The sequence below is a fragment of the Astatotilapia calliptera genome, chromosome 6, assembly GCF_964374335.1.
Source record: "Astatotilapia calliptera chromosome 6, fAstCal68.1, whole genome shotgun sequence".
Classification (NCBI taxonomy): domain Eukaryota; kingdom Metazoa; phylum Chordata; class Actinopteri; order Cichliformes; family Cichlidae; genus Astatotilapia; species Astatotilapia calliptera.
The window spans coordinates 9064613-9077790 of NC_137427.1; the positions used below are offsets into that span (position 1 = coordinate 9064613).

Consider the following 13178-nt stretch of genomic DNA (forward strand, 5'->3'; position numbering starts at 1 on the left):
TGCAGGAGCACATTTTTCCTCCTGGATAAAAGTCTAATACAATCCGAGAAAACAGCTTAGCCATGAATCATGCTATGTATCATATCTGTGTTTGGCACTGCCATGTATTTTTAGACTCATATTTTTAATAACAAATACTTTAGGTTGTGTAGTAGGGAAAATACCGGGGCAATAATGAAAAGTACACAAAAAAGTGTGGCAATGAGCTTGCATGCATAAAAACTAAATGTGATATTGTAGTCCATAAGTTGACCTCTGTGAAGCAAACATACAAAATGCTGTGTGCTATCTGTGAGGCTCATTTGCAATACATTAAAACCAAATCAAAACAAAGCTGTTAAGCAATGAAAGGTTCATTTTTAAAAAAACGTAGATTTAGATTTGAAAACAATTCTATGGGGTGACTGTTGCCAAGTCATTTTGATGTCATAAGCTTCCATTCCATAATGTCACAGTTAGGTTTGATTTGGTGCTCAGAACACTTTAAGACAAACTGTATTGGATTGTAAGACAAACTTCAGACAAAAAAATAAGAAAAGCAGTCACAAAACTCAAGATGAGGGAAGAACAGCCTCCATACAAGTCGAGCTCGGTGTATAATGAACTCCGTTTTGAGGGAAAATTTTGTGATGCAATCATCAAAGTGGAGGATGTTGAATTTCCGGTCCACAAGATAATCCTGTGTAACTGCACCCCGTCCTTCAGGTGAGTTGCTTACCTGATAATGGGGAGGAATGATTACCGATTTATGTAATTCATGGTCTTAGTCTGTGAAACAGTGCCAACAAAAAGGAATCATGGAGCTTTTGTGATAAAAAGACGGTCACAGTCAACTGACAGATATACCCAAAACATAACGCAAACATTTGCACTTGGTGATTGCATGAACTAAATTCAGACTGTGTTGAGCTGAAGTTTCATTTATGTGTTTTATTAAGTTACATTAAAATCTTATCAAGTGTTATCCACACAGTAAAACACACCAGATTTACTAATACTAAAAAGGTTGAATGCTATTATGCAGTTATATGCTGTGCAAAAGTTTTGAGTTGCCTCTCATGTCGTTATGTTTTGCTTTGAAGTAGATGATTTTTTAAAGGTACACTTGAACAACAGTTCTCAGAGGCTTTCAAAGGTTTTGATTGGACATTTTTCACCCTTTTCGGTCCAGTCCTTGTACCTGACCATTTTCAGAGGAATGCTTTTGTTTTGTTTTGTTTTTGTTCATTTGTTTATTTGTTTGTTAAGCCATTTAAGCTAGGAATGGTTATGGAAGGGAAACAGGGACTGTAATTGAGCAAAATGCACTGGAACTTCCATAAGGAAAGGAAACTGGCTGAGATATGCCAAATTACACGATAACTAGACTGAAGATCAGTGGAAACAGGCCTTATGGAGTTGACTTAAACATTTGTCATAGAGGTACAACACTGAGTGTCTAGAATCAGCTGTAAAACATGGTGGAGGCTCTGTCACTGCATTTTGTTTGGCAATAGCTTCATATACATACTGCCAGTGTAATAAATCCAACACTCAAGCTCACTAAACATGTACAAACTCTGTTTTGGAGTTATATCCTCTACAGCAATATGGACTAGACATGAAAAGACTATCACAATAATCACATAGTAACACATGCAATCAGGCGATCATTTCCATTCCAGTCAATTGATTTTATATATTTATCCTACTTGAGCTTGACATGGTTTATTATCTTGTTGCTTCCACACCTTTTAAAATTCTCTGCTCTGTGTCCATCTCTACCCTCAGAGCTCTCTTCACCTCTTGGAGCGACCCAGACAAACAGGTCTTCAACATACCTGGCTTGTCTCCTGAGATGATGGCACTCATCATTGACTTTGCATACACTGGCAGTGTTTCTGTAACGGAGGAAAACGCAGTGGAACTTCTCATGGCAGCTGATCAACTCAATGTAATGGACATTGTAAAAATCTGCAGTGACTTCGTGGGGGAGCAACTCTGCGCAGAGAACTGTGTTGGCATTTGGCAGTTCACAAAAGTACACTTATCACCCGAACTACGTGCCAAGGCCTTCCACTACATCGTCAGTAACTTTGAGCAGGTGGTTCTTCAGGAGGAGTTCCTGCAGCTAACTGTGGAGGAACTTGGTGATATTCTTGAAAGAGATGACCTCAATGTACAGTGTGAGAGCACTGCGTACGAAGCACTTATAAAGTGGATTAGCCATGTGCCTGCAGAACGGGAACAACACCTCATCGCTCTGTTGTCTAAGGTGTATAAACTTCCATTACTACATTTAGTTTCGACTTAAATCTTCAGCATTTAAGTCATAGATTGAGTCAATCCATCTGGGTATAAGGATGCTTTAATCGCTCGAGATGTTGGTCTTTTCAGCTGTAGCCAAACCACATTTAAGCAATTCTCTTCAAGATCATTAAAACTGTATCAGAAAGCTTCACACATATTATAGAATAAATTGTATTTATTTAGTGTAGTTGCTAGGCCTATGACTAAAAACTGTCCGTAACAAGTACAACCATTCTCCCCTGTTTGTGTTCCTCAGCTTTATTTTAGTTTATGTCATTTGTTTTTTATATAAAGTTAAACTTAACACATTAGATTTAAGATTTATCTTCATCAGAACTGTACAAAGGACTTTTGTCTATGTTGACAAAAAGGCTAATGGTGTCTCACTTTGGTCTCCCTCTTGCTAGCAATAAGAAAATGAAATAACACTACGAGCATTATCCTAAAGAAGCTTGAGTTGACTAAAACTGATATAGTTCAAATTCAATGTTTCCATTGTCTAAGTCCTATTGTCTTCTGTCATCTCTCTGTAGGTCCGACTGGGACTGGTGACTTTAGACTACCTAAGGGACAATGTGCGGCTCAATCAGTTGGTGCGGACCAGTTCTGACCGTCTGTCCATGATAAAGGCTGCCATTATATTACCACAAAATATGACCAACAGACCCTATGTGTTTTGCCTCTGTCCCCATCTTGCTCGTCCCCGTCTGCCTCATTCCGTCCTGCTGGCCATTGGGGGATGGAGTGACCGTAATCCAACTAACGCCATCGAGGCCTATGATTACCGGGCTGAATGCTGGGTAAACGTAACAAACAACCTGGAGCATCCTCGTGCCTATCATGGAGCCGCCTTCCTCAACGGGTACGTCTACTCCATTGGTGGCTTCGACAGGGTGGAGCATTTCAACAGCGTCTGTAGGTTTGACCTGACCACTCGCACCTGGAATGAGGTGGCACCCATGTACTGCCGCCGCTGCTATGTGAGCGTGACTGTGTTGAACGGGTTCATCTATGCCATGGGAGGCTACGACGGGCATGTACGACTCAGCAGTGCAGAGCGCTATCAACCTGAAACCAACCAGTGGAGTCTTATTGCATCCATGCATGAACAGAGGAGCGATGCCAGCTGCACAACACTTCACAGCCGGGTGGGTAAAGTAAAAGAGCAGGAGAGAAATAGAGTAGGGTCTCAGGCACACAGGCCTAGAGACCTGTCAGCAACCTTTTGGTAACAACCAGTTGCTAGTGAAAAATATGTATTCCTCGGCTGGTTAGGGAGTGGTTGTAAGAAAGACACTGACTTCTACAAATAGTTTGTGAGTGTTTGCAGACAAGTCAGAGTATTCCATGCAAACCTCTGGTGTGCTCAACAGTCTGCTAATGACCAAAGCAAACACAAGGAGGTTTGTGGTGCAACACCTTTCTTCAATTTCACACTAGTGACACCATCAACCTCCAGCTACCACTTGCCAACCAGTCAGGGGATACACATTTTTTACAGTGAAGCGAGGTGCAAGATACCTCACAAACTGGTTTCTAAGCTAGAGTGATGAAGGCCTAAATTGAACAAAACTACACATTTAAAACTACCTGTATGCCCGTAATAGTGATGATAAGGAAAACAAAAGTCATTAAAAGAATTAGCTTTTTTTATTTTTGAAAGGCAGGGACTAAATGTCTAAATGTCAGTCTGTATCAGAAGAATTTATAGTGTTCATTGTTATGTTGATCATGTAAAAGAAAAAGATTTTCAAAAAACTTTTAAGTTCACAGAATGTAATAGCATGCAAGTAGGGAAAAACATCAACTCTTAAAAAGTTGAAATATATACTAATGTCAGGTTTTTTTTGTTTTTTTTCTTTGTCTTCAGATTTACATTTGTGGTGGATTCAATGGGAACGAGTGTCTGCAGACAGCTGAATGTTACAACCCAGAGACCGACCAGTGGACGATGATCAGTCCCATGAACAGCCGCCGCAGTGGGATAGGTGTCATTGCATATGCGGATCATGTCTTTGCAGTAAGACCAGAAAGTAGTGCTGACACTCACGTAACATACAAGTCACATCTGTAATGTGCCTTGATCAGCAAGGCTGACAGATTTGGCAGTTTTGCTAACTTTGTTTTGTATTCATCAATAATCAGATTCCTATCCTGACCACAGGTTCAGAGAAGGCATTCTCACTCATTAATTTAACTGATTAGTGATGTTTCTGCTGCATGTATTTTTTCATTTCATGATTTGAATTTGCTCCATTCCCAAAATGATTTCACTGATGATTTCACATTTCCTCATCATTCCACTAGGGGAAATATGTTAGAGACAATTTCAAAATTATCCTCCAACACCTTTTGAAAAATAAGCCAAGTGATTAGCACTCATTCTCTTGGGACAGTACGTATTTTAGCTGTAAATTTGTCTTGCTAGTTGCCTTAAACCCACTGATTTAGTTGATTTGCTGCTATACCCTTTGGTAAAAAGCAAAGATTGTGTAGTCTCACCTTTGGAGACATACTTCTTTATTTAGCTAGCTACTCTTGAAGATTTATTTTCTATTTACACTGTCTCTATTCAAAAATGAAAAAATTATTATCAGCAGAATGCAGTGACCTTATCCTGGTGCTGACCTGCTGAAGAAAGGACTGAAACTCGAAGCTCCTTTTTGAAATAAAGGCAAAAGAGCTGTGAAGACAACTGAAAACATAAATACTTCACAATCATTTCACCCATGCATTTACTTTTAGGTTGGTGGCTTTGATGGAAACAGACGTCTGCGCACCGCTGAGGCTTACAACCCGCAAACCAATACGTGGAACCTTGTGTCCTCTATGTTGACCCGCCGCAGCAACTTTGGCATTGAGGTAATCAATAATCGCCTCTTTGCTGTCGGGGGCTTCAACGGCTTCACCACCACTTTCAACGTTGAGTACTACGACGCTTCAACCAACCGGTGGTTTAATGCGCCTCACATGGGGATTTTCCGCAGTGCCCTGAGCTGCTGTGTGGTGTCCGGACATCCCAACCTGTCTGATTACACCATTCCTCGTGACAGCCTGACATGTTTAAATGTGCCAGAAGAAGCAGCGGAGTCCACGTAACACCTTTAAAATGCAATACTGCCATGTGTCAACATCTGGGACTCCAACATGAAGGACTGAAATAAATCTTTAGAACATCAAACCGCTGGTGAACTGGACATTTTTTTGTAGATATTTCAAAAACTTTAAGTGTGTGTGTGAGGAGACCGTGCACTGCAGATACTGGGTTTCATCAAGAGAACGCCATTGCAACAATAACAAATGTAAAAGATTTTTTCATTCCCTGTAAGGTATGGCTGCTGAGTAGAACAGACATGCACAAAGGGTGACCAGATCACAATAAGTCACATGTGGGACTTTTCCAAGTCTTCCTAGGTAAACACAAAAAGAATAAAGGGAAGCTTTTACTCTCCCTTCTTAATTCAGCTGGGTTCTGTCTAGTAACAGACTTTACACTTGAGTAGGAATGTATCCACGGGTCATTTTTGAGCAATTTCTGACAATTTCTGAATCTTTAACAAATATTACACACATATACTGTGTTGCTTCACATATACCATCTTTTCTCTTGTGTGAAACAGAAAAATAACTCTATTTCTCAGTGTGTATTTAATGTGCTTTGTGGTATTTTCCACTACATTGCATAGAATTAAATATTTGTTTATGATAAAAAGCATGACCTTTTTATTTACTAAGGAAAATCCGGTCTTTATGTGAGCAAGTAAAATTGAATTGAATTGAATTGAATTACGGTTGCAAAATAGCTCAAAAACTCAAAAGTGACCTGTACATGACTTAAATGTGTTTTTCCTGTAGTGTTTCACCTTAAAGCACAAATGTCAGCCTCATGATGTCACTGGAGTAAATACCAATGGGTCACCAAAGTCAGAGTCATCATCTGTGGAAGAATTTCTGTACAAAAGCCTCCGCCAATCCAGTGTCAAGACAGAGTGCATTAATTTTACAATCTATTTGAAAATAAAATCTGATATTATTGCATTTGCAATGTGGCTAGAGCCTTAGATTTACTATTTAGGAACCATAAATGTGTGTACTACTGCCACTGCTGAAGCAAGCCATCAAGCTGTTGTTGAGTCTGCGTCATACTGAGCCAAAGCGTTGGATCAAGCAACAGACAGAACAGTCGACAGTGCCATCTCTTGAGCAATGCTTTGGCATGGGTAATAAATGGTTTTACTTTGTATTCAGCATTCACACTGAAAATGGAGCTGTACTCAGTGAAACATCAATATACCATGTGAACAACAGTGTATGTGTTTTTTAAACGTAGAATTTGTTTTGAAATTACAAGGCAGAGTAAGGAAACCTGCTGCTAATACTGGCCCATTACCATATTCTTCTGTTAGCTGTCACCTGACTGCAAAAATTATTTCAAGCTTTAAGCTAATGTGCTGATATAAATCAAGAGGTCCACACCGCATCAGAAATTATACTCACTGCAGCCTGGAGGAGTGACGTCTCTCCTCACTCAGACATTGCTGTAAAATCGTGGTTTATGGGGTTGATGTGGTGAGCAGGAACTTAGGAGCCTGTCCCGTGTGACCTATGATTGATTGTCAGCTTCGAGTGCTCACCTGTGCAGCATCCAAAGATGGTGGTGGATAAGCATATTCATGGCTGCCCGTCTTGACCTTTATGAAGTAATTAAGGGCCTGAGCTCACTGAAAAGAGCTGAGTGCTCAAGTGCTCCACAAAGCTGCACTGGACCTCAGTGAGTTGCCTGCCTCACCTCCAGAAATTAGGTTTTTGAAATCCATTTCGTGTTGTCAGGGTATGGTTAAACAGCAGCATAGATACGGCATTCATTTGTTAGTAATGTTGTTAAATAATTTTTGCATTAATTCAAACAATTTTTTTTATCACAAATGAATGAAAAATGTATTTTCCTGAAGAAGAGCATTTTTAAAAGAGATACACGCTACAGAGAGCTTCTTCTCTTTACTTATGCTCTGACAGCTGTGAACGCTCAAGCGCTGCACAAACCTAAACACTGTATTTAATACTCGCTCCCTGACCTTATCTGTGAGGCTTCCAACAAACCGAACCGCTAAATTGGATGAACTTTTAAACGGGTACTTCAGAGAAACCAAGCAAGTAGATTGGGACAGGCCTTTAAATTGGAGTTGATTTTTTTGAGAGACAATTTAAATGACACTAACAAAACTCTATCAAGTTCCATGTCTATTAAGCCACTTTAAAGAAATGTTACTATTACTATCTCTGCCTTAACCACTCCCTAGAAAGATATTCTAGTCTGTTTATGAGGCTTCTGTAAACTGGGCACATAGACGCATGACAAATATCAAGCACCTGTGCCTCAAGAGCAAACAGGATTTTGAAAGTGTTTTTTTCTCCTACTAAGTAAATAAGTAGGAATGGTGTTCTTTTCTGATAAAAGTCTCCAAATACTTATGCGGGAATCTCCTTGGGACTCTCGCCACAATAAATCCTATTATTTTCTACACGCAGACTCCATCCTCTTATTCCCACCTTCAATTTAGGTGATCTGCTTCTCTAGTTTAACCATAACCCAAACTAATTACTCCTGTGGCCTTAACATGACCTTCAATAATTACTGAAATAACTGGTGACAGAAGCTTTCACTCATCATGTTTTAAGAGTCTTCCATAGGTTTCCTCCGAGAGGCTGTTAATTGCTCGAGAAACAATGGGTGAAGCAAAACTGGTGATTAAAGCAGAACATAATATTGTTTAACAACATCATTTCTTTGAGTTTAGATTGTAGCCAATTTGCCTGAATTAAAACCTTCTGTTCCAACATCATAAAACTGATCCATGGATAGTAATTTTAAATGAAACAACAAAGTAAAACGTTAAGTCAGGATTACTGTAATTAAGCCTAAGAGAAATCTGTCACTCTCTCCTGTTGGATTCCTGTCAGTTGTAAAGCTACATGTAGCCCCACTCTGCAACACGTTTTGATCAGCAGGCTAACAGGCAGGAAAAGATTAGGAGTGCATCATTAATAATAGCTCTATTTGGTTTCCAGTGTATGTCAGTACAGTGAGCAATGCGAAGAAATGGTGTAACCAGATGTAACTGAGCTCAGACAGATTTACTAATTAAACTGCGCAACAGCTGAGTAAAGGGGCTACCTTTACTTTGTAAATCCAGCTGAGAAAGGTCAGTTTATTTTATTGTTATTGCAACAGTAAGCAGGGGCTCCACCAGTTTTACTTTTTACTTTTGTGCAGACTCTGATTGTAAATTTCTTATTATAATTTGCATAATATTTAGATTGCAGTTGAGGTGAAAAAAAATGCATTCTGAGTCTTTAGCTAAACTGTTTTTCTTGATGCTGATGAAAAATGTCATGAGGTTTAGGTAAGGGTGAATTCATTAGATATTCACAATGCTGAGACGTTCCAAGTCCCCTTACAATACGTATGCAATGGTGGTGTTGTTGACAACTGCATAATATGAAACTTTGAAAGGCTGCAACCTGAGGGAACTGTGGGATAGCATTATCACCTGTCCTTTGACAAAAGATGGTTCTTCCCGTGTTAAAAGAGATAAGGAAGGAAGCACCGGAAACCCTTCTTTAGCATTTAGAAAGTTCGACAACCTCTTGTCAAGACTGCCACTTAGATACTTCTGGGTCATTTCACTCAGTTAGGAGGCTTCCTAAGCAGAGGAGACTATTCAACCAGAACCTAAGGCTTCACTTCTGTGCAGAGGGAGCAGGTGGTGATGTGTTATCCACTTTAATGTACAGTTTATGGTCAACATATCTTCCTTGAAAACGGTCTAACCTAGGTCTGAAACCATTACATGTTTTAATACTGACCTATAAATGAGGCAAAAGGGAAGAATAAATGACATACTACACTGCCAAATTTAATAAGGACACTAAATAAAAAGTTTATTCTGGGTAATGGTTATTTCTTCAGTCAGACTCACTAGCCAGTTTGATCTGACTGGTAAAGAATTAAGCTATGAGTGAATTATGAGTGGACTATTTAGCTGTGGTATCATTACAAGAAAAAGGAACTACGCATCCCAGCAGGTGAACAGAAAATGGATTCAACTTTAAACAACTTCTTTCTAGAAACAAGCTAAATGCTGATCTGACATGGAGTGAATATTGTTGTGGGCATTTTTCTTTCCATGTCTGCTGTTTGTCTACATCTGTGCAACTGGGTGGAAAGCTGAATGTGATAGCCAGCCGGCCGGGGCTGTTGACCTTGGAGGACTACCTTCTGGCAACAGATCTGCTTCCTGCATTGATTTTTATTTTCATGGCTGGGTTATTTGGGTTTCTACCCTCGAGTCTCAGCTCAGCTGCCACCAAGGTCAGTTGGGGAGAGAAGGAATCTGTTTTTGTCTCCATTAGTTTCACACCATAAGTAGATATGGATATGTTGTCAGAATCTTTTTATCTGCCTACTCCACCTGCAGTTACCTCCAAAAGCTCTATACTGCCTTTCTATTTTTCTTTATGTTTCCTTTCTTTTTGACTTAGGGAAGAAATTATGCTAAATTAAGTTTCTTTATTTACCAGAGTAACAAATGAAGACTTACAGGTAAACAGTTTTAAATGTCAAAAAATTGCAAATTTCTTGATGTGGGATTTATATAAGTTACAAAGTAACAAATGCATTTTCCTAGACAGTGAAGTACCTGATGACTTCTAATTTTAGCCTTCATGCTAACTATGTTGACTTATAAAAGAGGACCAATCTCATAAACCTTTGAAGGAGATATGCAGTGCAGGAAAATCAAGAATGTAAACCAGTGGATTTTATTTCAAGGTTAGGCAATGCATGCTCTCTTTGATCATTACAATAGATTTATTCAAAGTTCTCAGATGTTTTCTTGACTATACAGTTCTATGGGAGAGATGATGACACAGGGATGTACATGCCTTGAGTTAAACAGGCACTTATGTTATCATTGCACTAAGCGCCACCTGGAAAATGAAAGACCCTGTTTTCATGATTACAGCATAGACTGAAAAGTTGACAGGGATGAGAGACAGATGTAATTAACACCAACACACACATACACCCACCAGCTAAAATTTGATGTCTTGAGAAATTACGCTAAAGCCTTTTTTTTCTGTAACACAGCTCACCGTGGGCACTGGATAAGCTTGAGCTGTTCAAGATACAAAGCATGCATTTCAAAAAGTGATATATGGTCTGATCCAACATCAGCTACTGAACAATCTGTGCGAGGATGACTGTATACATCATGTGTATCCAATCAAACTTCAAGGATGATGAACAGACCTCACGTCCTCCAGATCTCACCGACAGGGACCATAACTCTTAATAATGCAAACTGCTTCGATTTGTCTTCCAGTGGAAAACATGACCTTCCTTTGACCTTCTTCCAAGTCACAAAAATCAGCCAAAGCACAGAGTATGTCACCTTCCCACCTCTGCTACTCTTCACCTAGAACTGTCCAGTTAGGCCTAACCTCAATTTTCCATCAATACAAAAGCGGCCTGGGGCCAAGTGAGCAGGGCTAAGAAAAGATCAAAGAACATGTTGCACCAGCATGCATACACAGATCTCTCTGTCTCTCTCACACACACACTGTTCCTGGTTGTCAGGCCTTTCACACACCTTAAGGCACTGAAAAATGATACTTCCCCATGCCAACTACTATTTTATTTTCTCTGCAAAGGATTAACAAAGAAATTAGGATGCATAGCATGTCCAGTCTTTTCTTCACTCTCCTTTTTGGCACTCTCCCTTTTTTCTTACAGGTACGTTTGCCTTCTAAAAGTTACTCACAGATTCACATTCCCTTTTGTAACAGAATCAGTTAAAACACAGTAACTAAAGGACATACTTAATTGACTACATACCTATTGCAAACTGAAGTTTCTCACTGACTCGCTATTTACCTTAAACAAAACTATCTCTGTTCAGTTTTATATCCCACTTGGGCATTTCGGGTTGTGTAAAGCTGCAGCATTCCAGCACACACACATTAAACCAGACAGTAAAATTGTGACAAATTACTCCACATCGCTGATGGAATTTAAAGCACCTATACTGAAAATTTGTTTGTGTGGAGGGTGGGATTAAGCAACACAGCGCTGACTAAGGCACGACAACAAATGCTGCTTCCTTAATAATTAACAAAGCCCTAAACCATTTTGCCCCCCTGTGTGCCTCTCTTCAAACTGCCCAACTGCCACACACACGTCACTACTGTGTTCTTCTATTTTTTATACATCTACATTACACTGCATATGAACAGATCCATCAAGCCTCCATCGCCAGATGGGAGTGCATATGCTCCTGCTGTACATGTTTATATGTATACATGTGGGGTAAGAGTTTTACATACAACAATACCCTCCTAATGTCACACTTTGCATCACTCTTATGTGTGCAGGCATAAACACGTTAATGTTAATTTTCTTTTCAAATAAGTCAAATTGTTTCTATTTTTCTTATTGATAAAAATGACAAAACTCGTGAGGACAGAGGTCATTGCAATGTTATTTTCCATTTAAGGTTTGTCATGAAGTGACATGCACTACCGTTCCTGGGAGACATTAGCTAAGCAGGATCAGCCATATGGGGCCGTTCAGAGGGAGATCAGTTTTTCCCCTGGGTTATACGGGCATAGTAGTGTTGAAATAAACTTGCTGCCATCTAGTGGATGCAGAACGGCAAGCACAGCTGCAGAAATCATGGATTTATATAGTGTCAGATTTGATAGTGTCAGTGTATCACATTTGGGGCATGTTACTTTCCAATCAGAAGCACTATTAAATGGATAATTATGATGTAATAAAAAAAATAATAATACAAGTGATAGTTTTGTGTCTATAAAGAACAACATTTAGGTTAACAAGTTATTAAACAAGACTACTTATTTAGATTACTTTCCAGCATTACTTGCACTTTTTTCTTACATTTATAGATTTTCATTTCTACAGGGAGATCCTTAAGATTGAAAGTCTAACAAAAAGAGATGTTAAAAAAGGGGGGAAAAAGGAAAATGAAACCCATGACATACTTTTTATTGCTTATTGTTTGAAGCAGGCCCAGCTCACCTGGGAGGTGGCGTTTTGTAATGATCCCTGGCGAGTGATTGGCCTACTGTGCCTACGTGCCAATTAACTTTGAATGGGCCAATGGATGGAGGCTTGACACCTGAAAGACAAGAGCAACCAAAAAACAACAACAGAGCCACTTATCGTGACATGTAACACTTATTAACATCTGTATCAGATTTAAGTGATTGGTTAATCTCAAATTAAGTTCTTAAACTGTACTTTAATATGACATGCCATTTTAATCCAATTACCTTTTAGGGCTAGTAAATTGTGCAACATTTGATACAGTGCAGTTGTGCTTGAATAATGTGTACACACGCATCAGTGAATAAGAGGGATACAACTGCTGCAGACATTAATAAATGGCATGACACTATTAAGTCTTATTACCACATGCACATGAGATTCATGAGCCTCAAATAAAAGCAAACCCTCACTGTGGCTGAGACATAGGACTTATAAAAATAAAGAGGTAACAAAAGCACAAGGGGTGGGGAACAAATCCAAAAAGAGACAAAGCTATCAGAAAGGAGAACATACAACTTGATGAAGGACACAAGAAAGATGACTCGGCTATATACACATACACACACAAAGGGCTGATTATAGATTAGACACAGTAGTGTGAACAAGATACTGGCGCATACATTCAGTAGGTGATAACAATCAGGGAACAGACACGATAGAAAATAAAAACTAACAGGGCACAGAATAAAAGCTTTTAAAGTAAAACTGAAAGAAAAACCTGAACGACTGACAGACATGAAATGGGAAACATGGGAACACA

General features: G+C 39.3%; 1 protein-coding gene across 2 annotated transcripts; it reads left to right on the forward strand.

Annotated features, from left to right (window-relative positions):
• The first annotated feature begins 426 nt into the window (after window positions 1-426).
• On the forward strand, window positions 427-5488 carry LOC113023223 (kelch-like protein 10). 2 transcript variants are annotated; one of them, XM_080302718.1, is made up of 6 exons: window positions 427-705; window positions 1771-2254; window positions 2823-3437; window positions 4160-4309; window positions 5035-5151; window positions 5277-5488. In XM_080302718.1, the coding sequence occupies exons 1-6, from the start codon at window positions 557-559 to the stop codon at window positions 5319-5321; spliced, it is 1560 nt and encodes a 519-aa protein (XP_080158844.1). In that variant the 5' UTR covers window positions 427-556; the 3' UTR covers window positions 5322-5488. The 2 variants fall into 2 exon arrangements, with proteins under 2 accessions (XP_080158844.1, XP_026025033.1); XM_026169248.2 differs by having other exon boundaries at window positions 5035-5488.
• The last annotated feature ends 7690 nt before the right edge of the window (window positions 5489-13178 follow it).

Bases quoted from the DNA above. Each gene is read 5' to 3' on its own strand.
- LOC113023223 (XM_026169248.2), top strand. From the start codon at position 557: ATGAGGGAAGAACAGCCTCCATACAAGTCGAGCTCGGTGTATAATGAA. The intron at 2,255-2,822 runs GTGTATAAACTT...ATCTCTCTGTAG, and splicing joins TCATCGCTCTGTTGTCTAAG to GTCCGACTGGGACTGGTGAC. The intron at 4,310-5,034 runs GTAAGACCAGAA...ATTTACTTTTAG, and splicing joins ATGCGGATCATGTCTTTGCA to GTTGGTGGCTTTGATGGAAA.